This window comes from Amblyomma americanum, chromosome 7 (genome assembly GCF_052857255.1).
Source record: "Amblyomma americanum isolate KBUSLIRL-KWMA chromosome 7, ASM5285725v1, whole genome shotgun sequence".
NCBI classification, from domain to species: domain Eukaryota; kingdom Metazoa; phylum Arthropoda; class Arachnida; order Ixodida; family Ixodidae; genus Amblyomma; species Amblyomma americanum.
Window position 1 is genome coordinate 20,519,982 of NC_135503.1, and position 25,490 is coordinate 20,545,471.

Below are 25,490 nucleotides of genomic sequence, written 5' to 3' on the forward strand. Positions count from 1 at the left end.
AATAACTGAAGACGGGTGGCGCATTCGAATTAGCGGCCTGGGCTATTCGCAGATATGTGATGTCAACATTCGTGTTCATATGTAGCTTCAGAATGCCTAAAAACGCCACTGATGAAATTAATAAGAATGGCATCACTTTTGTTGCTGTAGTGGGCGACAAATTTTATAAATTGCGACGCGCGATAGTGAAAATTGAAGTAAGTTCTTTTTATATTCAACGCTGACACTCTTTGCGTGCTTCCAGCATAGGACGACGGCAGACACGGCTAAAACATATTTAAGACAATGCTTTTTTATCAATCAAGTGTCGTCAACAAAAAATATATGATGAAACAATTATTGTGGTTCACACTTGCCTAAAACAACCTTTTTTGTGTTCTGCTTCTAATAAAAATTCCACGCATTTTGCTCCTCTCCGGCAGTAGCACTATAAGTTTCCTTTCGCACACACTGTTATTTTTTGTTTTAGCGTTAACTTCTCCGAGGACACCTTTTTTGGGAAGTCGTTACTTAGAAATGTTTTGTCGCTGACTGAAACGCTATTTCCATATATTTTAATTTCTGGACACACGAAGCAATAGAATTTCAGTTCATCTTCACCCTTTTGTGCTCATTTGTAGTAACGGCACTACAGAAAGAATTCATCTGACTCTTTCGCTCCATGATAATCAAATTTCAATCTTTACCTTGCTCTATAGAGCGAATTCTGGGTGTGTGTAGTTGTGAAGTGCTGACAGGCATTTCTTTTTTTTTTTTGATCAACGTGCCCGCATGAAAGAAGAGAAAACAAGAGACAAACATGATGTCACATAAAGCAACATGCCTTTCGACTTCCCTATCGCATCCGGAAATTAACGCATATTGTTAAACTGTTTTTTAAATCTCATTAGAGTAGCAGAATGGGCTAGTTAGGAAAGCACACTGAAAGGTGCATTGCTTAATGAATCATGTTCTAAGCAAGGCCGACACGCATCCTTCCGCGTTTTCTCTTTAATTTCATTGATCCTCGGGTTGTTTCTTAGGTAACAGAAGCAAGGCAATTCTAGTTCACCGTGAGCAACGGTGTGCCCCACGCAAAAAAAAAAAAAGTACGTCGAGGTTGAGGTTTGCCGCCATTTGAATGCCTGTCCGTAATTTCGAAAACAAATAACTCATCTTTAAAACGCGAGGATGGCTGATTTGTGTGAGCACATTGAATATTGATATGAAAATAAAAGAAGGCGATGAAACGAGAAAGGAGATGACGGCGGGGGGGGCGAGGGCGACGCAGGCGTCAAGTTTCGTGACTGCATTTGGGGCAGTGTGCAAATACGAACACACCACTCGCACTGGAAGCAGTTGATAGAACGCACAACACAACGGCTGCCATCGACGCACTCGGGAAGACGTATTCGCCGAGAGACGAAGCCACGGACACGGGAGCGCAAACGCAAGTAGTTAATGGATAGACCGCACAACGCTGGGCGCGAATGAAGCAATGCATGCCCTCAGTCTCACCCCATACAAAATAAGGACGGTGCTGCAAGAACCCACCGCAATGGCTTTCTTTTTCCCGTGCTCCCAAACTGACGACGCCGCTCTGGTGTGTATACATACAGTGCATGCGACGCCAATGACGAATGAAGGCGTCTTTTAGCTCACGAATAGCAATGGATGTTCGGCCCAGCAGGGCTTCCCTCGGCGCAGCTCGGCTCCCTGCCTCATTGTGTCCGAGTCTCGCAAGCACTCATTTCCTTTCGCGCTGGCGCGACTAATGTGCGGTCGGCGGAAGGCAGTAAAAAGAGCGAGACAGGTATATACAGAAGCAAGTCTAAGGGAAAAGAAAGTAGCGCCTGCAGGGTAGATGAGGGGAAATGCGAGCACAGGCAAGATTGCTGAAAGGGGAATGAAAGAGGTGCAGATGGAGAAAGAGAAGATTCGACGAAAGTAGGTAATGGAGCCGACGGGGAAACAAGGCTGGACGTCGCGGCGGCGGAAACGGGAGGGATGACGGGAAGACGCGGGGGCGATGCTTTAAGGAATGGTCCTCAGCTAATGGCCAATGAGACAGAATGGGTGGAGGTCATCACTCACGCGGAGGCCACACTAGACCATTGCTTTAGCCCAAAGTGCCGCCCCGCGCGAGCCGGTTCGAATCCGGTGCGGATCGATGCGAGATCAAAGGAAGCCGCCGAGTGTTGGGTGCCCCTTGCGGGAAGAGTGGCGCGCCGAAGCGTGGTGCTGTGTGTGTGTATATACACTTGGCGGTGAACCGTGAAAGTCGACGGCTCGCCGAATAACGATGAACACGCCGAAGGGTTTGGAAGCGGAGGCAAACACCAATTCCAAACATCCGCGTCAATCTTGCAGCTGTAGAATATGTGCCCGAAAGTGCGACAATGTTTCACAGTCGGTGGATTGGAAAGGCTGCGGAATAATTAGGTGTGCTTTGTGTCAGCAGGGACCACGTTTAGCTTTCCTTTAGCTTTCTGTACGCACAAAACAGAGCAAATAAAATGAAAAAAAAAAATGAAATGAAAGTCAGGTCGAAGGCTGCACGGATTTCCTATAGACTTTATATTTATAGACTCTGTACGTATATGATGCCAGTGTGGCTCAGAATTTAACGAATGCATGTGGTAGAAAACGCTAAGAAAATTCCAACGGTGGTTCGAACTTTCTTAAGCGTTCACTTTTTAACCGTATTTGAGGATGTCAGTTGAGCGTATTTGGCTCACCTGGGAAGGCAAGCATTGCAGAGTGCGGCAGAAAGTTAAGTTGGTGGATGAGATTAGAAAATTAGCGGGGATAAGGTAGCCGCGCTTAGCACAGGACAGGGTTAATTGGTATATGAGAAATGCTTTTGCTCTGCAGTGGGTGTAGTCGCTGATAACGATGATGATGAATCACCCGACATGTACTGTAGGGGACAATAGTTTTCAAGAAGCGCGAATGGCAGTCTAGGCCCAAAGGTGTCACATCTATCCAATCACTGTTTTATTTAATTACCACGCTTGAGAGCACGGTAAACAGTCCGGTTTCCATCTTCATAAGCGTATACTCGCGCCACTATCCGATAACGAAGCTTTGCACCCCGTTCACGCGTCTTGCGGACTTTTGTCTCCGGTTGTGCTTAACACACTGATAGAAGGCGGCTTTTACTTGTATTCTAAATGCCATATCTGGTTAAATATCTGACAACTGAATGAGAAGCTACCTTTTATTAAGCTGAGAGGTAGGTTAGAAGCGGAAGTTTTCGACGTGCGCGCAGCACAGAGGCAATAATGAGTTGAGCTGTTTTTTTTCTTTGCTTTCTTTTCGCGAGAACAAGTCCGCCAGACAAAGTTTTTAATGTAGAAAACAGCCGAAGACATAGCCTACAGTCTTTCCCACATTAAGGGACAAGAGGGATTGTTGTAAATGCTTTTTTCCGCCGGGTTAGTTGCTTAATTTCTTTTAGCTCTCAGTTGCGTTGGCTCTCGTCAAGGCGGCAACTTTCCGTATCCACTTGCGAAAAAATCGAACACTGAAGTTTTAGAAGTGTAGGAGAGAGATAAGGAGAGATTGAGGGGAAATAAAGAGAAAACTTTTTAATAGAAAAGGAGATATCTTTTTCTGGATGTTGAACCACCTAGATGCAACTCTGCGTTGAGAATGGGGTACAACGAAAGGCGGTAAAACAGTCAGAGGGAATGTGAAAAAAGAATGAGTAAAAAATTGGCCAGTAGTATCCGGACGTAGACATTTGAAGTGATGAAAATATTGGGACGGACTAGGTAGGAAAAACTTTATTGAAAATGCCGGCAACCGACGGTTTGACGCGTCGTGACGTTGGCCAAGCGTCGACCCGGGGTTATGCCCTCCTCTGCACTACCCCCGTTCGGCCCGTTTGTGGTGGGTCGTGAGGCTTGTGCTTTTCGAGCGCACCCCGGGCCTGCTGGACGGCCCATAGTTGAATGTCCTTGTCTGCAGACTGCACTGCACTTTGAAGTTCGGGCGGGTATATCCTGGAGGTAGCCTCGGTCGGGAACCTGGCACAGTCCCACATGATGTGCCATTGGTCCGCCGGACCAGCTGCACAAACATTGCACACATCGCTCGGATAGAGTTCTGGGTGAAGTACGTGTAGCACTGCCGGGGCGAGGAGTGACCCGGTCTGTATCTGTCTTAGGATGACGGCCTCCTCCCGACTGAGTGCCGGGTGGGGAGGCGGCATTGTCCGTCGAGCTAGGCGGTAACACATGGTAACTTCGCCATAACTGGTTACGCGGTCCTTGGTTTCGAACCACCACACGGAACGGTCACTCTCGGGGGCGCGGAGGGTAAGCGCTCGCGCCGCCGAATGGGCCGTCTCGTTGTGGTTCGGCGAGGATGCACACTCGCCCGCGTGCGCCGGGAACCACTTGATACGGATGGTGCTGCGGCGGTCTTGGGGCTGGAGCTTGCCGATGATGGCGGCCGCCGGCGCGCTCACTCGCCCCTTGGCAAAGTTGCGCACGGCGTTCCTCGAGTCACTGAGCACGGTGTGACACTCGGCCTCGGAGATCGCCAGAGCGATGGCAACCTCCTCGGCGTCTGTGGCGTCCGTGCACCGCACGCTCGCTGCCGTTGTCGTGGTGCCGGTAGCCGCCGCAACGACCACTGCCGCGAAGCCTTCTCGTTTGTATTCCGCTGCGTCCACGTACCGGGCGTGCGGGTCTTGGGCGTGTTTCTCGATGAGGGCCTGGGCCCGTGCCTGCCGCCGTTCTTGGTTGTATTCGGGGTGCACGTTCTTCGGGATGGGGTCCACATGGATGTGAGCCCGCGCCTCCTCGCTGATCTCGCATGGTTGCCAGCTGGGGGTTCGGGGGTTGTAACCCAGGGATGTCAGTATACTGCGCCCCGTCTTGGTGGTAGAGAGGCGCTCCATTTGCGCGGTGAGCTGCGCCTCGGCTATTTCTTCTAGGGTGTTATGGACGCCGAGCTGCAGGAGCCGAGCCGTACTCGTGGTCTCCGTTAAGCCCAGCGCCGTGTTGTAAGCCCGTCTGATCAGCGTGTTGATCTTGTTCCTGTCAGTGACCAGCCAGTTGAGGTAGGCCGCAACGTAGGCGATGTGACTGATCACGAACGACTGGACGAGGCGCACGAGACTGTCTTCACGCATGCCCGCCCGTCGTGTCGAGACTCGGTGTATGAGCCGGATGGCGTCCATTGCCTTGGTGGTAAGTTTGTTGATGGTCTCGTCGTTGCGGCCGCTCTTGTTTAGCAGCAGGCCCAGGACTCTGATCTTGGGAACTTCGGGGATGCGTTGCCCCGATGCGGTCATGATCTTGATGTGATCGCACTCCCGAGGGGGAGCGCGTTTCCGTCCCGGTCGTAATGGTGTGAGGACGAACAGCTCGGATTTGGCGGGCGAGCACACTAGGCCGGTGCCGTCAAGGTGCTGCTCGATGGCGGTAACCGCGGCTTGTAGCTGTTGCTCGATGCTGGCGTCGGTGCCGCCGGCCGCCCACAGGGTAATGTCGTCGGCGTAGATCGTATGCCGGACGCCGGTCCCCGCTACTGCCCTCGCTACCCCGATCATAACGAGGTTGAAGAGCAACGGCGAGATGACCGAACCCTGCGGGGTACCCGTGCTACCGAGCTTGCGTTCGGGGAGTCTGAGGTCTCCGGCGTGCAGTTCCACCGTGCGGTTGGTCAAGAAGTCTTGGATGTAATTGTAGCTCGTTACCCCCATGTTGAGTCGTGATACTTGTGCTAATATGGCTGAGTGTTTGACTTTGTCGAATGCGCTTTGTAGATCGAGCCCCAGAATTACTTTGCTGTCTTGTGTCTTGTTGTCGATGATTTCTTGTTTTAGTTGTAGCATGGCGTCTTGTGTGCTGAGTCTGTGTCGGAAGCCGATCATCGTGTCCGGATAGAGGCCTTTCTTCTCCAGGTATTCCTGCCACCGGTTGGCCACCACGTGCTCCAGCACCTTGCCCACGCAGGATGTAAGCGAGATGGGACGCAGGTTGCCGATGTCCGGTGGTTTGCCCGGTTTCGGGATCAGGATTGTTCTTGCCGTTTTCCACTGTCCGGGGAGCTTGCCCGAACGCCAGCATTCGTTGAAGTAACGGGTTAGTGCCTCGATCGATGCATTGTCGAGGTTTCGTAGCATCTTGTTGGTAACGAGATCGGGGCCGGCTGCTGAGCGGGTGTTGAGCTCGTGCAGCGCTACTCGTACCTCTGACACGGTAATGTCTCGGTCGAGCCGCGCGTTGGGCAGCCCCCCGTACGGCGGGTGGATTTCCGTTGGCGTGTCCGGCAGATACTTGGCTTCCAGGCTCTTGATAACGGCGTCTTTTCCTTGTTGTTGTGTGGTGGTGTGCAGGAGGCGGGCGAGGCGGTCGCGCTGGTGTGACTTGGTCTTGGTTTCGTTTAGGAGGTGCCGAAATAGATTCCAGGTGCAACCGCGATGCAGTTGCCTGTCAGCTCGGTTGCAGATTTCGTTCCATTGCTGACGGCACAGGACCTTGCAGTGGTGTTCAATGGCCCTGTTTAAGTCGGCTACCTTCTTTCTCAATTTGCGATTCCACCATTGCCGCTTCCAGCGCGCCTGTATCGAACGTTTGGCCTGGAACAGATGGGCCAGGCGGCTATCCATGGCGATGACGTCCTCGTCCGTTTCGATGGTTTTGGTGGCCGAGTGCACAGCATCGCAAAGCTCTTCCGTCCAGGTTTCGATGTCTGTGATGTCTTGTGCTGTGGTGGGACGTCCCTTACGGAAGCCGTCCCAGTCCGTCCACTTGTGCATAATGGTGTTGCCCCGGAATTGGTTCGGTATCGTAATTTCGAGGATGTAGTGGTCGCTGCCCAGGTCGACGCCGGTGTTGTGCCACGTTACTTTGCCCGTGTGGTCGTTCTTGATGAACGTAAGGCCTGGTGTGGTGTCTCGTGCTACGGAGTTGCCCATGCGGGTGGGATGAGCGGGGTCCGTGATCAGGGCACAGTTGTGGTCCAGGATATCTTGTAATGGGTCCCGTCCCTTGGCCGTATCCTTCACGTAACCCCACGCTCGATGGGCGGCGTTGAAGTCCCCTCCGATCAGCAACGTGTTGTCTTTGGCTTGGGTGCTGGCTGTGTGTAGTAGGGTCTTGAATTTCTGTGTTTGGTGCTTGGGGTTACTGTAGATGTTGGCGATGAACAGGCTGCCTTTCCGTTGTTTGTTTGGGATGATTTCGGTGAAGGTATATTCCACCCTGCTGCGGCCGTGTTTGAGTTGGTGCTCGATGAACGTGAGCCCTTTGCGGACGAACGTGCAGACGCCCCGTCCCTCCGCCGGGCTAACATGAGCGCGATACCCAGGGAGGGTGGGGGTCACCGTCGCCGTTTCTTGCAGCAGGATGATGTCGGGTTTCTTGGTTACTGTGGTGATGTGTTGTTGCAGCACTGCTCTCTTGCTGTTGTAACTGTTGCAGTTCCACTGCCAGACCGTAAGGCCCGGTAGCGATCCTATTGTGGCTTGGGGCTGGGACATGATTGTGTCGGAGTTGGGGCTTGCGTCTCTTCTTGAAGGTATGGGTGGTTGGAGAATTGCGCCACAAAGGTGGGGCTGCGTACTATGGGCTTAAGGGTCTGTTCAATGAAGGCGAAACGCTCTTGTATGGTGCAGAAGGACGTGGTGATCAGCTCCTCCAGCCGCGCCAGGCGTTGGTCGGTGACGGCAGCCGTGCTGGCGTAGGTGTTTGCGAACGCTTCGATTTTTGCTTCGAGCTGAGTTTCCAATTGGGTCAGGTCCTTGTACTGTCGTGATGAGGTGCGTGCTCGTTTCTTGGGGGTTGGGTCAGTGGTCTGCTCCGGCTGGGGCTCGTCTTGGGTTGTATCCATTGATTGTGTGCCTTGGTGTGATGGCGTGTCGGTTTTCTGCTCGGTGATAACGGCGGGTGTACGTGTCTCGGATGACTGAGCTGGGACAGTGGCTGGCTCGGCTCGCTGTGCTTGGAGTTCTTTCTTGGCCTCGGCTAGTTCTTGGGCAAGCCGGCGCGTGGTTTCTACCAGCGTCGCGTTGGTTGCGCGGAGTTGTTCGAGTTCCTTGTAGTAGGGGCTGGTAATCCACGCCTGTCAGCTGCTCGGCGTGGTTCGGCCACTAGTGGCGCTGCTGGAGCTAGCGCTGCTGCTTTTAACTCCGCCCTTTGCGGCGTCGGCCCAGCTGACTCTGTCACGGGAGCGCGATCGCTGAACGCCGAAGCTGTTCCCGTCAGATGAGTCACGGCCGCGGGATGCGCTGCGCGAGGCACGACGGGAAGCGTGGCGTGAGGCATGGCGCGACGCGCTGCGCGACGCGCTGCGGGATCCACTACGGGACGCACTGCGCGAGCGGGAGCGTCCGAGGCGTGGAAACGAGCTTGATTCGAGTGCTTGCTTTTGCTCTTCTTCGGCGTTACGGCGTTCCCATCGCCGTCGCCGTACGACGTATGGAACCTTGTATTTGGCTCTGCAGAGGCGGTCCCCGGTGGGGTGTTCTTCGCCGCAGAGCTTGCACTTGGGGACACACTTGTGGCCCTCTCTTGGATTAGAAACACCGCAGGCAAGGCAAACGCGAACGTCCGGTGTGGGGCACACGTCGCGCCTGTGGCCGACCTTGCCGCATACCTTGCAAACTTCTATTTGCTTCCTGTAGAGACTGCACGGGTAGAGCGTGGATCCGTAACGCACATACTTGGGAACCTTGATACCGTTGAACACTACGATTACTGTCGTCGTGTTTCCGATACGCTTCGCCCCCGCGGCGAGGGGGTTGTACTTGGTAACAATCTGCTGCATTATTTCGGCTTCGCTGTCCTCGAGTGCTATGCCCCTGATCACGCCCTTGACTGTGTCGTGGGCGGTCGTTCCGTACGCGCGCACCTCGTATATTTTGCCTCGGACGTTGATAGCTTGAATTCGAGCATACTTCTCCGCTCGTTCCTCGCTCGGAGTGCTGAGCACCATAATGTTCTGCTGGGTATTGGGACACGCCATATCCTCAGCTCGGTCTGCCGTCTCAATTCCCGCTGCCGCCATGATGGCATTAGCCACGCATGCAGCTCCTGCCTTGAAAATATCGAGCCCATCGCGGGGCCGCACGACGATCTTAATTTCTTCTACAGGCATGGCGGGCATGCGAGCCACCCGAATAACTGCGCTCCTAACGTTCTTGTTGAATTTAGGCTTCTGTCGAGAGCTCGGAGTATCGGCACGAGAAGTCGACTCACCCTGCGTTCCTTACAGGCGTGTTCGGCTCGTGTGACCGCCGACGTGCAGCCATCCGGGCGAGCGTCGGAATTCCTCGGGCGTAATTTCTTCTCCTTCTACTTGCACGCACATTTGGGAAACCTGGGAACCGTGCGTCAAAGCGGCGGCGGAACCCTCCATGTTGTGGCAGAAGAACAGCTGGCTAGGCCTAGCGAGCCCTGGGTTCGCTTCGGCCTAGCGTCTCCTCTTGGCGGTGAACCAGGAAAAGTCCGATGAATCGATGAAAAACGCACCTTGGATGGAAAGTCGGGTATCGGATGATAGCGGATACCTTCACGAACACAGTGGTAATAAAATCTTCGTAATCCAAACTAATCAGCACTGCCAAAGCGGGCATTAACAACGGAGCCGATATAAGCACGTCTGCTCACCACGGCGAACGCAGCGCCCCCCGGAAATGGCGCAGTATCTGTCTCATATATCGTTGGACACCTGAACCGCGCCGTAAGGAATGGGATAAAGGAGGGAGTGAAAGAAGAAAGGAAGAAAGAGGTGCCGTAGTGGAGGCCTCCGGAATAATTTCGACCACCTGGGGATCTTTAAAGTGCACTGAAATCGCACAGCACACGGGCGCCTTAGCGTTTTGCCTCGATAAAAACGCAGCAGCCGCGGTCGGGTTCGAACCCGGGAACTCCGGATCAGTAGCCGAGCGCCCTAACCACTGAGCCACCGCGGCGGGGGCGTGCACGGTAAAGATCCCTATTTGGTCAGAATTATTCCGGATCCTGCACTAAGGCACACCAACTTCCTGCCAGCGATCTGCCCCTTGCGCTGGAGGACGTGCGTGCGGCCATCCACGACCATCTCCGAAAGCAGCACCCCGACCCACGCATCGCAGGAGGTGAGCGCATCGACAGTATTACCGGCTGTCGCGCACTTACGCGGTCACAACATGTAATGATCCTCCGTGCGCGCATTGGCTGCGTGTGGCCCGGAGAACGACGGGTGCGTCACGGAATCACGACGAGTGATGTGTGTGACGGATGCGGTGCAGTGGAAACACTAGAACACCTGCTCCTTCACTGTGCCGCGTTCGCCGATGCTCGTCGCGATATGCTCGCGGCCTATAGGGCGCAGGGCATACTACCAGACTCAGTCAAGATGCTATTGTGGCCGCAGGGCAGTGCGCGCACTCGTGAGCGAAGTTTGGTGAGCCTCTGTGCATTCCTCGAGTACACGGGCTTGACGTCCCGTCTGTTCTACGTCAGGTAGTTACACGCACTGACCGAACGCTCCGGGAGTTCTACCTTGAACGATTAAAAACTGGACGCTCCACTTTAGTTGTAGCCAACACAGTGCTGTGCGCGTGTGTGATTTAATTCCTCTAAAATGAACTAATCACGCGCACAACCTGGACAGATTTCTTATTGTGTAAATAGTTTGTACATATTACTTCTCCCCCTATCCTCTCTTCCTGTCCCTTCACCTCTTTCATTTAATTTCTTCATTCTGTCTGCTATCCTTTATTTCCGCTGCCCCAGCTCAGGTGATTCAGTATCGATGGCAGATGCCGGGGCTAGCAAAAATCTTTTCTTTCCTTTTTACTATTATTTTAATAAAAAATCACCACCACCACCACCAGCACCACCACCGCACCACTTTCTTCTTTTCTTCTTTCACTCCCTCCTTTATTCCTTCTCTCAAGGTGCAGTTCGGGTGTCCACCGACATATGGGCGACAATTACTAGGCCATTTCGTTTCTTCGAAAACCAATTTTTCTTTTACTATGACTAACGGTCGGCTAGAAATCTGTAATTGCAATCGTGCGCCTATTGGTAATAGTTAAAACGTAACTATTAGAAACTAATTACTTTACTAGTTAACATGATTCGCATGTATTTTAGCGCCCTCTAAACATGGTATTACAGTGCCGAAAAACGCTTTCCCTTGCGTCAAAAACCCTATTTTTTGAGGCTAGGGAGTCATGTTTATTCATTAACCCTTGGGCTGCGCCATGCTGTGCATACTTTTTCGACCTGAAAGCCTCTCTTTTAGCACACAGTATATCGTTATTTAAATAGTTGGGTAAAACATATGCGCGAAAAGAGAGGCACATTTCAATACTTTCAACTTCGTTTTTTTTTTCCTTACTCAAAGAAGACTACAGACGCAATCTTTTCCAGATTGTTTGCGCAGTTACGAGCGTTAATAAAGGTGTACTCTGCACGAATCGCCTAGGCCATTTCGGATATCTAGCGCTGGTCTCGTGTGCTGTATCGTATCGTATCGTGTTGCTGTCAATGGTTTACTATGGCGCATAAGTAACTAAGATTGAAATTGTCTTTGAGCAAAGGAAGTGCTGCAGTAGCAGCCTCACATTTATCGGTGGACACGCGGACCACAGTAAAAAAGAAAACAATGTGGATTAGGCAGGATATACAAAGCGAAAGCTTTCGGTGTTCATTGGCGTTGGCGATCACAGCGTTCTAGACGCGTTCTAGACGCAGAAAACTTTGAAGCAAAAAGCCCAGCGGGGCCGCAGGTTTCACCTTGAAAGTCGCTAGAGGTAAAAAAAAAAAATCATGAGCATGGCGATGGCCAGGTTCGGCACATGACGTCAGCTATAGCAGCGACACCAGCGACTGTTAAAGCTATTATCTCGACTTTGTCCCTTTGACTTGACGATTACCGCTGGCCTTGACCTTCGGTCAAGAGGGAAAGCGTCTGCCGGCATTGCGTGTGCAGCTCATGAAAGTGGGTTCTGCGTAAAACGCACCCGCCGCGGTGGCTTAGTGGTTAGGGCGCTAGACTACTGATCCGGAGTTCCCGGGTTAATAATAATAATTGGTTTTGGGGGGAAGGAAATGGCGCAGTATCTGTCTCATATATCGTAGGACACCTGAACCGTGCCGTAAGGGAAGGAATAAAGGAGGGAGTGAAAGAAGGAAGAAAGAAAGAGGTGCCCGTAGTGGAGGGCTCCGGAATAATTTCGACCACCTGGGGATCTTTAACGTGCACTGACATCGCACAGCACACGGGCGCCTTCGCGTTTTTCCTCCATAAAAACGCAGCCGCCGCGGTCGGGTTCGAACCCGGGAACTGCGGATCAGTAGAGCGCCCTAACCACTGAGCCACCGCGGCGGGTGTAGTTCCCGGGTTCGAACCTGACCGCGGCGGCTGCGTTTTTATGGAGGCAAAACGCTAAGTCGCTCGTGAGCTGTGCGATGTCAGTGCACGTTAAAGGTCCCCAGGTGATCGAAATTATTCCAGAGCCCTCCACTACGGTACCTCTTTCTTCCATTCTTCTTTCACTCCCTCCTTTATCCCTTTCCTTACGGCGCGGTTCAGGCGTCGAACGATATATGAGACAGATACTAGGGGCATAGCACTCGAGGACAGCGAAGCCGAAATAATGCAGCAGATTGTTACCAAGTACAACCCCCTCGCCGCGGGGGCGAAGCGTATCGGAAACACGACGACAGTAATCGTAGTGTTCAACGGTATCAAGGTTCCCAAGTATGTGCGTTACGGATCCACGCTCTACCCGTGCAGTCTCTACAGGAAGCAAATAGAAGTTTGCAAGGTATGCGGCAAGGTCGGCCACAGGCGCGACGTGTGCCCCACACCGGACGTTCGCGTTTGCCTTGCCTGCGGTGTTTCTAATCCAAGAGAGGGCCACAAGTGTGTCCCCAAGTGCAAGCTCTGCGGCGAAGAACACCCCACCGGGGACCGCCTCTGCAGAGCCAAATACAAGGTTCCATACGTCGTACGGCGACGGCGATGGGAACGCCGTAACGCCGAAGAAGAGCAAAAGCAAGCACTCGAATCAAGCTCGTTTCCACGCCTCGGACGCTCCCGCTCGCGCAGTGCGTCCCGTAGTGGATCCCGCAGCGCGTCGCGCAGCGCGTCGCGCCATGCCTCACGCCACGCTTCCCGTCGTGCCTCGCGCAGCGCATCCCGCGGCCGTGACTCATCTGACGGGAACAGCTTCGGCGTTCAGCGATCGCGCTCCCGTGACAGAGTCAGCTGGGCCGACGCCGCAAAGGGCGGAGTTAAAAGCAGCAGCGCTAGCTCCAGCAGCGCCACTAGTGGCCGAACCACGCCGAGCAGCTGACAGGCGTGGATTACCAGCCCCTACTACAAGGAACTCGAACAACTCCGCGCAACCAACGCGACGCTGGTAGAAACCACGCGCCGGCTTGCCCAAGAACTAGCCGAGGCCAAGAAAGAACTCCAAGCACAGCGAGCCGAGCCAGCCACTGTCCCAGCTCAGTCATTCGAGACACGTACACCCGCCGTTATCACCGAGCAGAAAACCGACACGCCATCACACCAAGGCACACAATCAATGGATACAACCCAAGTCGAGCCCCAGCCGGAGCAGACCAATGACCCAACCCCCAAGAAACGAGCACGCACCTCATCACGACAGTACAAGGACCTGACCCAATTGGAAACTCAGCTCGAAGCAAAAATCGAAGCGTTCGCCAACACCTACGCCAGCACGGCTGCCGTCACCGACCAACGCCTGGCGCGGCTGGAGGAGCTGATCACCACGTCCTTCTGCACCATACAAGAGCGTTTCGCCTTCATTGAACAGACCCTTAAGCCCATAGTACGCAGCCCCACCTTTGTGGCGCAATTCTCCAACCACCCATACCTTCAAGAAGAGACGCAAGCCCCAACTCCGACACAATCATGTCCCAGCCCCAAGCCACAATAGGATCGCTATTGGGACGGACTAGAAGACGATGAATTGTGCAGGGCTGCTCGCGCCAGGCTGTCCGCCATTAAATCATCTTGTAACCATCTGTCATCTCATCTCATTCAGCGGCTTGCCGTCACGTAACAATATTATTACCGTTGTCAAGTAGGCCATCGTATATTTGATGTTCAGATAAAAACTTTAATGAATGGTGCTGCTGAGAAAATCAACGGAAAAGAAAATAATTTGCGTAAGTGCCGCAATTTTAAACTAACAGAATGTTCTGCCACTTGTGTAGGCTATGGATGTTCCAGCACAATGAGTAGCACTGTTTCAACCAAACCACCGCTGTTGCAGCGACTATCGATGGCCTGTCTCAAGCGGTAGATCGACAGCTGTTCGGTAGTGCTGCAGATGGAGTCGGGGGTAGCAAAGTTTCAGGTGATGTGAAAGTCGTCAAGGCAACCTTGATTTTAGATGCGGTTCATCTGGTGTATGAAACAGTGATTACGAGGCGGCTAACTTAGGAGGCGATCCCTTTGTTTATGTGTGATTATCATTCTATTAATGAAGAGTCAGATTCGTGAATAACTCTTTGCAGAGATTACGACTCTCAAAACCAACATAAGAGTCCCGTGCCACAGAAAAACCAGCGTTATTGGTCGATAACATCATGACGTCACAGCCACATGATATGGTGCAGGAATTTTAGACACCCTACAATGCTCACAGTAAAACTGACGTCACACGTGGAATGAAATTGATTAAATCATGACATGTAATGCGAATTAAAGGTCGCCGCATGTCTCAAATTATTTAAATTTATAAAGTAATTGATTTCCCTTAAAGAAAAAAATCAAAATTTAAAGCGCGATGCGGACCCGCCGCGGTGGCTCAGTGGTTAGGGCGCTCGACTACTGATCCGGAGCTCCCGGCTTCGAACCCGACCGCGGCGGCTGCGTTTTTATGGAGGAAAAACGCTAAGGCGCCCGTGCGCTGTGCGATGTCAGTGCACGTTAAAGATCCCCAGGTGGTCGAAATTATTCCGGAGCCCTCCACTACGGCACCTCCTTCTTCCTTTGTTCTTTCACTCCCTCCTTTATTCCTTCTCTTACGGCGCGGTTCAGGTGTCCAAAGATATATGAGACAGATACTGCGCCATTTCCTTTCCCCAAAACCCAATTAATAATTTAAAAAAAAGCGCGATGCAAACCCACGACCCTTGGCATTTTTTTAAATTTTTTTTAATTTGTTTTGGAGGAAAGGAAATGGCGCAGTATCTGTCTCATATATCGTTGGACACCTGAACCGCGCCGTAAGGGAAGGAATAAAGGAGGGAGTGAAAGAAGAAAGGAAGAAGAGGTGCCGTAGTGGAGGGCTCCGGAATAATTTCGACCACCTGGGGATCTTTAACGTGCACACATCGCACAGCACACGGGTGCCTTAGTGTTTTTCCTCCATAAAAACGCAGCCGCCGCGGTCGGGTTCGAACCCGGGAACTCCGGATCAGTAGTCGAGCGCCCTAACCACTGAGCCACCGCGGCGGGTTTGGCGTTGCGAGCCAGACATGTTTCCGACTATAGGGAACGCTAGGTAGGCTTGCACTGCTTGGGAATAAGCGCTGGCTTATATGTGCATGTCTTGCAGCTTCTGCGCAAAGTGGTATCTTATGACTCTCGTGCTAATGAGTAGGTGTGCAATTGAGAGGACTACAGGCCGCTATGCGTCATAACATTAAGAGGGAGCTTAAGTTTTCCCATAATTTTTGCTCAGGTCACGAAGTGTAGCTTAAGGTGAGGCGAAATGAAACATTCGTGGAAAACAAGTTTAAAAGCAGAAACGTGGCCAACTAGCGAAAGAGCAGCCGCCGTGAAGATTTTCGGGGGTACGCATCCTGTTTGCGGCGGGCGTTTGGTATTACCGCGTTATCCGGCAACGCACGATTTATGCTCGCGTTAGGCGCGCAGTCTTTAAGTGCACATCTCGGGGTCATTACAGGGCTCCCGCGAGAACCTCACAACTGCGTGGGAATGAATGTCGTCCAAGACAGGCGTAACTAATTTCTATTCGTTATTCGACTCCCGGAACACCCAACACTCGTAGAAATTCAGTTCATGGCGCAATTATACCTATGCCTTTTACGTTTGCAAACCTAACTTACATGGATGGCGACGCTGTAATTTGGTCATCACACGACTATTTCATCGGCCGGACTCACGAACTGCTGCTTGTTCGTTTCGACGGCAAGGAGATAGCATTAACGGTTAGCCGTATACCAATGATAGACATTGCGAAGAAATCAAAAACACAGCGATAACACGCGAGAGTGCTCGTTACAGATGGCAGACACGTTTATTTGGGGCTCATTAACTGAGGGTCGAACCCATAATTTCTCGTTTCAGCGATGAGGCTCGTCCGGACAAGCATGCCTTCACAGCTTCACATTGGCGGCTCTTCGCGGAAACTAGTGTCTAGTCAATATCGTGAAGCGTGAACTGACGACAATTATCCTCTCTTGCAACCGTTACAGCTACCCCCACTTGCCCCGAGAAGTGTACGAAAAAAATTGGAGGCACTCACGTTTTTATTTATTTTTCATATTGTTTTTCATTGACGGCTAAATGCTAAAGCATGTTTCTGTCTAAGTTATGTCTGAGATGTTTCATCGAAAGAGGATTAATTTTCCAGCGACGTCTTTCTTAAGAAGACTGTCTTATTCACTGAATTTTGCTTACGTCAGGGGGCTCCGTGAATGGGGCGGCGCGTAAGTGTTCACCGATCCCAATCCCGGCAAACAACGAATCAAACGGCCAATCGTAAGAGCTGACGTGAAGCCGCGCTTCCACGAGAGAAATTTCTTCCAACACTCCTATTTTCAGGGTACAGATTTGGACTGAAAAACTCCTCCGCGGAAGCCACCTCGCACTCCTCTACTTTTATTCGGCCATTTGAAAAGCGTTTGTTGGGCCGATTACGTTAAGTCTGTGTCGTTTGTTATTCTTGTACTTTTCCCGGCCCCTTAGAACCGCCTCAGTATTTTCGAGCTTGAGGATTCAGGTTCGGGTTCAAGGTTGTAAATTTTCAGTGTGCCGTACGTGTCTTGTTAGTAGTGGCCTGTATGGACACGAGAAAAAGTGATCTTCATTTCCACTCTCCCCTTTCTATCTTCTCGTGCTATTTCCTCGTTCCCCTTTACACGTGCTGGGCGTCGCCTAGTTAACCGCCTTGCCTTTTCGTTCACATTTCTCTCTCTCTCTCTCTTTCATTATTGTGCATAATAATAATAATTCGTTTTTTGGGGAAAGGAAATGGCGCAGTATCTCTCTCATATATCTTTGGACACCTGAACCGCGCCGAGAGTGAAGGGATAGAGGAGGGATATCCCTCCCTTTCGGCGCGGTTCAGGTGTCCAAAGATATATGAGACAGATACTGCGCACTACTTTTACATTTGTTTCGCCCTGCGTCTCGTACGAGGAAAGGAAATTCAGGCCTGCAGTATATTGCAATGTGCACATAAACAAAAATATACATAAAAATCTGACGAGAGCAGAGAGAGAGAGAAATACAAACGGAAAGGTAGGGAGGTTGACTAGGCAGCGCCCGGTATGCTACCCTACACGTGGGATGGAGAACGGAGGGAGACATAGAAATGGGAGAGATCAAAGGGAGATCACTTTTCGACATGTCCGTTGGCCATTACTTGCAGCGGTACACAGGGCTCACGAGAGCAGAAGCTCTACAAGCACCCAGAGGTAATGCACACAGAAGAAAGTGAGCCATTCCTTGTGCAAAAACGGAATGGAAAGGAGATATGCAGCGAGTATACTCACGGACGTCGTCGGCGTGCTCCTCTCCGAACTGCTGCACGGCGGCGGAGTGGAGGACGCCGTAGTTGAGCTGCAGCCCCCAGCTGAGCGCGTTGACGAGACACACGCAGGCGCACACCACCCAGCCCCAGCCGCCCTCCGGGTAGTAGTGCTGCCGGATGGTGGCCGCTACGCGCTGCTCGGCACTCGTCAGCCGGGGAGTCGCGGGCTCGGACCGGGACGAAGGCCTCTCCGGCCGGCTGTCCGATCGTCCGTGCTGAGGGCGACGCTGACCGGCAGGCGTGCCCTGACCACTTTTACCCTCAGCCCTGTCCTCGGCGTCCTCTTCAATTTCGTCGCAAAGTTCTAGCCTCGTTGGGGACGCCACTCTCCTGGAACCCGGCAGTGAAGCGACGGCCTTTGAAGCGGTCGATGCGGAAGCCATGCTTCCCACTGTCTTTGTTCCCATTACACTTATGGCGTATGCTTCCGTGCTATTTCTCGGCTTCGATCAGTTGCTGAGCTGAATCCTCTCTAGCTCAGTGGAAAAGTTTCGTCCACGATGTGAAGCGAATGAAACGTCACTCTTTCTTGTCGTTGCCTCCGACGTTCGACGAGACGCAACAGCTGAACCGCAGAAGTGAGTCCTCAATCAATCAGGCGGGCAGAGAAGTGGCGTATGCTCTCGAAGGATTCGCTAAGCGTAAGCGTGTTCCCTTGTGGCTTTTCAGAGATTTCTATTCGACAGGGACCAATAATAAAATGTCAGCCTAAGAGTTCCGGTAAGACGTGTATTGGTTACCGCACATTCGCATCACATATCCTGACATTTTCTTGCGAACAGACAAATGTCGAGTCAGTTCATCTGTCAGATTACTTTTTCACACTTACTGAACCGTACATTGAAGTTTTTGCAAACCTTACATCAAGAGTTTGCCGTTATAACGGGTATTTACGTTCACATACGTTTCTGTTGGCTGTAACGCTTCTAAAATTAATACTAATTAGTTTCGAAACACTTGTACCGCCTCTTTTTTTTATCCGAAGAACAGAAATTAGAGTGCCCACTATTTCTAAATATCAGCTCGATGCATATCATTCCATGTATCGTCACGGCTTTTGCGCGTATAAATTAGAACCGGATTGTGCAAATATCATCTGCTACTTCATAATGCTGCTTAACAATAGTTTCATAGTTAAATGTGAAGACCACTCTTCTAACATGCAAAAGCAAGCCTTGCGAGCTGCTCGGGGTGATATAATCGCTCTAAATTTTAGTGCCAATAGACGAGAAGTCACTCACTGAATATATAGAGCAATACTTCACCTGGATAGGCGCCGCACCTGTGACCGCTTTTCAAAATAAGCAGACACCATTTCTCATGCTTGCGGCAGACAACACGGTCGTCAGAGGTTACAGCACAGGAGATCAATCTCTTTCTGTCGGTTTAGGTGACCTCCTTAACATGCGGATGGCACAAAATATATTGCGCTCTAAAGAACAAGTATAAATGGCAGTGTACGCATTAGCTGAAATCGCTCTCACAAGTGACCTTCAACGTTCGGAGCTCATCACTGTGGTTTTTATTAATAAAGCAAACTAATCAGTTGCAGTAATCATTAGGTGAACTGTAATGCGACATAATAAAATCCGGTCATGGTAAGAAAATTGAAGCAGTTTAGCGAGATAACGAAGCCAAATCATTGCATCCCTTTTTCACGTTGAGAGCAAGTTGATAATAAACCAGCAAGCCTGAAAATTTCGTGAAAGACGTCATCAACCCTAAGCTCATTAACTACAGAGTAAAAAAAAAAGACTTCCGCTTTAAGTTTATCGTCCCGTTACTGAAAAAAAGATTTACAGCGTTATTATGCCAAATTCAAATGTGCGCTCTTAGCGGTGAAAAACTTGACGCGTTTGCTGTCTCCAAAAATTCGATTGTAATCAACCAGGAGTGCTGGCGGCGTTCAGGTGTTCGTCAGCCACTGATTTAACAAGCATGAAAAGCAACGTGACAGGGCTTCGTCATGAACGCGCGCTTCAAGCTTCCTGAACTGTCTGTCAATCCTTCGCTGAAGGTGGTCTCCACACGCAAGTGATTCAAAACTGGCGTCCTTGTTTCGCATTGAAGCCAGATCGGGGCTGTTCATTCCGGTAACCGATGCGTGTAGTACTGAGGCGACACGAATAGAAATGATGCACTCACTTGTAATGTCACCTTGGTCTCTGGAACTAGCGCGCTTAAAATCACACTCACCACTCGCCTTCGTCCCACCAAGTTATGCCCTGATGTGAACTCATTCTGAGTGCTGGCGGAGAACAAAAAAAAAGGGAGCCTCCAGAATAATGAGCGAATCGTTGAAGACGTCAGATGCAACCACGGGCACGAAGGCACCAAGCAAGTTTCAAGGCACAAACACACACATCGAACAGGAATACAAAGTCTTGACTTCCCGTAGTTTCAAGATGTGTCTCACACTGCACACGAACAGACCCGCACTCACTACGTGTCGCAGCACAATCTTCAGAAACTTCCTAATACACAAAAACAAACCCGAGCAACCTGTCTCGTTCAGCAATTGGCCGAGGTAGACACCTACGACACAGAGGCAGCGACGGGGCGTTTTTCTATCGGTCGCGGAACGGAAAGCAAACGAGGAGGTGCATTTCCTCCCAGCGGCAGTGGTCGGGTGGTCTAGGAGGGCCCGTCGCGCCGCCAACTCGAGACCGCTCCGCTCTCGCCGCTGGCCGCGCGCGCGACTGAACATCTCAGCGGGAGGAGCCGGCCGCGCTGCCGAGGAGCCGCCGTTGGCTGCGCAAGCGCGCAGAAGCGCTCGTTTCTGCGGCTGCTGCTGCTGCGCCGCTCTCCGTTTTGCACGTGGTCTCCCTGACGCTCCGAGACACTAGATGGGTGCTGCGTTGGGGAGGCTATGTAGCACTGTAGTACTTGGGGACGGCGAAATGACCAGCGGGAGCCGTCAAACCTGTGTGGCTGGCTAGCGTGCGCGTGAGAAGTGAAGCACATTTATGGAAGCGTTCGCTAAGCGCTCTCGGCGTCTGCTGTATAGCCACAGAAAACTGCCCCGGTGTAGATTTTGGCGAAATGGGAGTTGGGAGAAATGCTGAGAGTTGTGGTCCATTGCTCAGTGGTCAGGAGGAGGAGAACTTTATGGATCTGCAAAACTTAGCAAGCGAATAGTTAGAGGATGCTAGGACGCAGCTACTAGCAGAAAAATACATCGACATGCGAGCGAAAACGACAAGGCACACACTAGCGTCACGTTCTGCGTTTGCCTATGTTTCTTGTTCGCTAACTGTCGGTGTCTTTCTGCGGATAAAGCCAGTTGACGTACTAACATGAGCTCTGCATCTCCAGATTTTTTTTTCCTTTGTTCATATGTTTTTACGCTAGTTATTATACCTCAGTACTCTAAGTAGGAGCTAGCTCAGCTTTTTGCTTTAAATAACACGACACATTTGTTGTTGAGGTACCTGGTTCCTTTCACCAACGTTAAAATAGCAGCGCTAAACGACGCTAAGATTTAAGGCAGGCGCATCAGGGCACAACGCGTATATGTGCTCTATGTGTCTCTCTCGCTCTAGCTTGTTTAGCGTTGATGTTTTTTTTTATAAAGCCATTGCAGCTTGACATCCAGGTGAACGCGCCCGTTCTGGCTCTAAGAAAATATTAACAACTGAAGCAAAATGCGTCCCCTTTTCGAACTTCGAACCCCGGAATACCCGGACAGTCGCCTTACGGAATGAGCTTAACAAGGCGGCTTGGCGCTTCGCTGCCGTATCTGCGGGCTATCGTGATCAAGCGCACGTACGTCACATGCCGCTCGTGGACTACCCCCTTGTGCAAAGGCTCCGTGAGATCGGTCGTTCGTTCACCAATACCAGCACTTGCTTCCGCTACGCTGCGCGGTTTTAGGAGGATGTAGTATGCAGCTCCGACGCATCTGTCGTCTCGGTGCATGTCGCATGCACGCAAGTGCGCAATGGCGCTGCTGTCGCTACTCTCTCTCTCTCTCTCTCTTTCTCATGTTTCAGCGCCCTGACTCGCAGCCATTCTTTTCTTTTCTGTTTCGAGTCGGTTTATTTATACTTATTGTGCTCAATACAGATCTCTTTGTTTCAGCACGCGATCGGAGAAAGGTAGGACCTTATTGTTTCGTCGCGGGCGAGATTAAACAAATGGCAGTTTGTGCGTATGACAGTCCTCGTGCTTCTGAGTAAGCGCTGCTGTGAGCGCGTGAGCACAGACCATGCTCAGAATCGCTGGCGATAGCGACTGGCCAGCGACATTAGCGCCGTAAAGTCTTCAACCAATTTCACCTACCAATGGGCCCATGTACTTGGCACCGGTTTTCACACATGGAAGCGTGCAAAGGTGACTGCGTGTGGAGCTTGTATAGAAAATAATAATGGAATAAATGTCACTCTACAGGTTAGCTAACCACAAAAAAAAATATTGCGGTACGATCAGAGTTCTGATGCGACAATCCTGTGAAAGCATTTGTATTATGCTTTTACTCTAAGCCGAGGCTTCACACACGCAAGAGAATTTAGTTGGAGGGTGAAGATGGGCGGAGGTGGGTCGAGGGTGTCAGTTAGCGGGTGGGCAGCCCCTTAGCTATGGGGTGGGTGGGGGGCTGAGGGGGAGGAAGGGGAGCTGGTGTATGGTGAATCTGGAGAGCAGCTGGCTTTCCCACTGCGTCTTGGAATTCGATTTAACAGTCGGTCTTAGTGCGCTCGCCCTAAAGCCCCCAACCTCAGATTTCGCCGATGTTTGTCTGTCCAATGTCTTTTTATGCCAGCTATGCAACACACTTCACGGTAAAGTACTCTATAGCCGCGATTAGGTTTCGAATCTTCGCGGCAAGAGCAGGTCAGTTTCGCCGGCCACTGCATCAGACCACTACGTCATCGGCGCAGCCGAACATCCCGAGTGTTTGTCTGTCTAGCGCTGTGCTTTGGATGTCGATGTCTTCATCAACTTCCATCCATGTGTAATGGATCCAGCACACACTGGTATCGCATCGCCCCTTTAAACCACGCCTTGAACCTAAACCGAAACCGAAGTGAAAACCTATGTGGGAGCGCAACCTAATGCGCATTTCGCCTAAACGCGCTAAATCGCCCGTCATTTTTTTTTTGTTCTGCTACACCGTAGGCATCTAGGGGGTATAGGCCTTGTGGGGGGGTGGAGGTATACGTAGGTTTGTCGAGGGTGGCACTTCGGGGGGGGGGGGGGGGGGGGGGTGTACAGTATGGTGCTGTATGGCGCTCCGAGAAGGGTGAAAGTGGGCGGTGGTGAGGTGGGGTGGGGTGGGGTGGGGTGGGGTGGTGAGAGAATTACCAATTAATCCTACCAACGTGCGTAACCTTGTAGGTTTGATTTTGAAATCATTCTAATCAAAATTTGTCGTGTAAAATGCTTTGACACCAGCAGGAAGGCGAAACCAGAAATGGCTGCACTGCACTCTGTACTGTAGCCCATGCGCAGAACACAATATCGCGCGTCGGCCAATGTCAGGTGGGGGGATGAGAGAGAGAGGGGGGGGGGGGGGGGCTTTGCAGGTGGTCCCAACAGTTATAATTAGCGGAGGTTGTCTCTCTTTCCACGCTTTGTAAGAAGACCGCGGCCTTTCGGTTAATAAGTGGGTAACGGGCAGCATCGGCGAATTACAAATTTAAGGCTCCACGCCGCACACATCTCTGACAAGGCGCTCTGACAAGGACAGCGCTAGTTAACTGCAGTAAACAGTGCTATTACAAAAACTGCCTGCGATTACTGGTTCTAACCAAAGCACGGCGTCGGCTGCTAGAAAACAACTTTCTGAGCAGATTTCAGGGCCCGATGATTATGAAACATTTTCGCGACGCTTCAGGCTGTCTCTGAGTAAGAAATGTGGAGAAGCAGAAAATGGTAACTATTCTTTTTCTTTACCTGGGGAAGCGCAAAATTACACTCGTCTCTCCACTATTTACCTTAGCTATATATTCCTCTCGTGTCCGTACCAGTCCGACGGGTTTTTCTCGGACAGCATTGTAATGAAGTGCAATTTTGGGCAGGAGTGTGAAATAGAGCGATTAAAATAAGCATAGGAAACACATGCACAACACAGGGCTCTCTTGTGTGTGCCTCTTCATTTTTGTTTTGTTTTTGTCTTGTGTTAAAATGAGCTGTTTTTCTTCTTTCGTAGAAATTTGCTTTATTGTCTGCGTGAGGAGATTACTGTAATCACGAGCTTGTTCCTTACGGTCACTGTGTTGGACAGAAAGAAGCCTGGGCTGTGTCACCACCAATATTAAGCAAAACACGAAGTGATCTAGCATAAACCATTGTTATGTTTCAAAGGTGTATGACTATGTTTAAGGGACACCAAACTCTGGGCGGATCGGTTTGACTGAGACTGCACGTGCTTGCATCACACGCGCCAGAATCTTAGTAGAGGAGCTTTTTACATTTTGGCCCAACAGAAGTGCGGCCGAATCTGAAGCATAGCCATGATGTGCACAGACCAACACGTTCATGACCGTACCGTATGACCGTATGACGTTTATGACCGTACCGCACCAGTAGTTGACACGTACCAGAAGCCGATTGTCTCCGGCGTTGTCTCCGTCGCCACGGCCGTAGAGTGGCAACGCTGGCTCATCCCCAAGCTACGCATGCACAACGATGCGGTCACAGCTTAGTTGGCTATGAGATATTGTTCCAAAAAACTGAGAGACCACAGAAATTGTGTTAGTTGAGTTGAGTTGAGGTGTTGAATCCTACAGGTGGGGCTAGCCTTGCTTCATCTGCCGGCAATTGCTCCACCGTAGCGTCCCTTCTATATTAACAATGTCCTAAAGCCTGCCGCATCTATCCCACTATGCGCACAGTCTCTTATAATAGCACACATTCTCTCCCGCTGTCACAATCTATGCACATAATCAATCCACACAGCCCACATCCCAGTGCACTCCAGAAGTCACCATCTATGCACATATTCAGTCACAGTAGAACATAGACCATTGTAGTGCCACAATCCATACACACATTCACTCACATTATAACGTAGTGCACTCCGGAAGACACCATCTGCGCACAAATTCAATCACAGTAGGCCATAGTTCGTTCCTGCTGTCACCATTTAGAAACAAGATCCGTGTCCTGCAGAAATGTTAAAAGATGTTAACGATCCGCGAAATGCAGCCCGTTCGAAATCTCTTGACGATATTCGAAGCATGTAATCTCGTTGTGGTAGATGGTTCGATCAACTTCGATGCTCATCTAGAAAAACATTTTACGGTTTATTTTATCTTGTGTAATGTCATATGATAGCCCGCTTCTGGGTGAGACCGAAGGAAGCGCGATTGTCGGCGAGATTGCCGGACACCCCAATGACAGGTGCGACCACGTTTAAACAAGATTCCTCGAAGCTTGCCGAGAGCTGCTGATATCTCCGACAGCTTGGTCTGAAACTTGGTTTTCTCTGCTCACAAGTGCCTGATGTTTGGAAATGCGGCGGCTGTCGGCACTACAAACGTATTTTGAGCTCTCAAGCCACTGTGCATAAAAAAAAATGTGCAAGAATGCGTTTCTACTCGAATAAGTGTCCTATACCTATGAACGTTCTTCGGTAAATGTCTGTAGCGTTCTTAACACGAGTAATAAATCCAACTGCATATCTTATAAATACAAGTGGCGCCCGCTGACTTATAGTACGGCACAAAAAGGAAAATAGAACATTTCATCTGAAGTTCAGTGGCTCGGGCTGTCGGCCGCTCAGCGCCAATTTCAGTTAAAA

The 25,490-nt window shown here is 51.0% G+C and overlaps 1 protein-coding gene across 1 annotated transcript in view; it reads right to left on the reverse strand.

Moving 5' to 3' along the window:
* LOC144098628 (monocarboxylate transporter 11-like) overlaps positions 1-20,450 on the reverse strand; it is a 65,285-nt gene extending 44,835 nt beyond the window's left edge. The window contains exons 1-2 of the mRNA XM_077631416.1: positions 19,895-20,450; positions 17,712-18,424 (exon numbers count right to left, since the gene is read on the reverse strand). Of these exons, the coding sequence (XP_077487542.1) occupies positions 17,712-18,156 (445 nt within the window). The 5' untranslated portion in view covers positions 18,157-18,424; positions 19,895-20,450. The remainder of the gene's footprint in view (positions 1-17,711; positions 18,425-19,894) is intronic.
* Between the last annotated feature and the right edge of the window lie 5,040 nt (positions 20,451-25,490).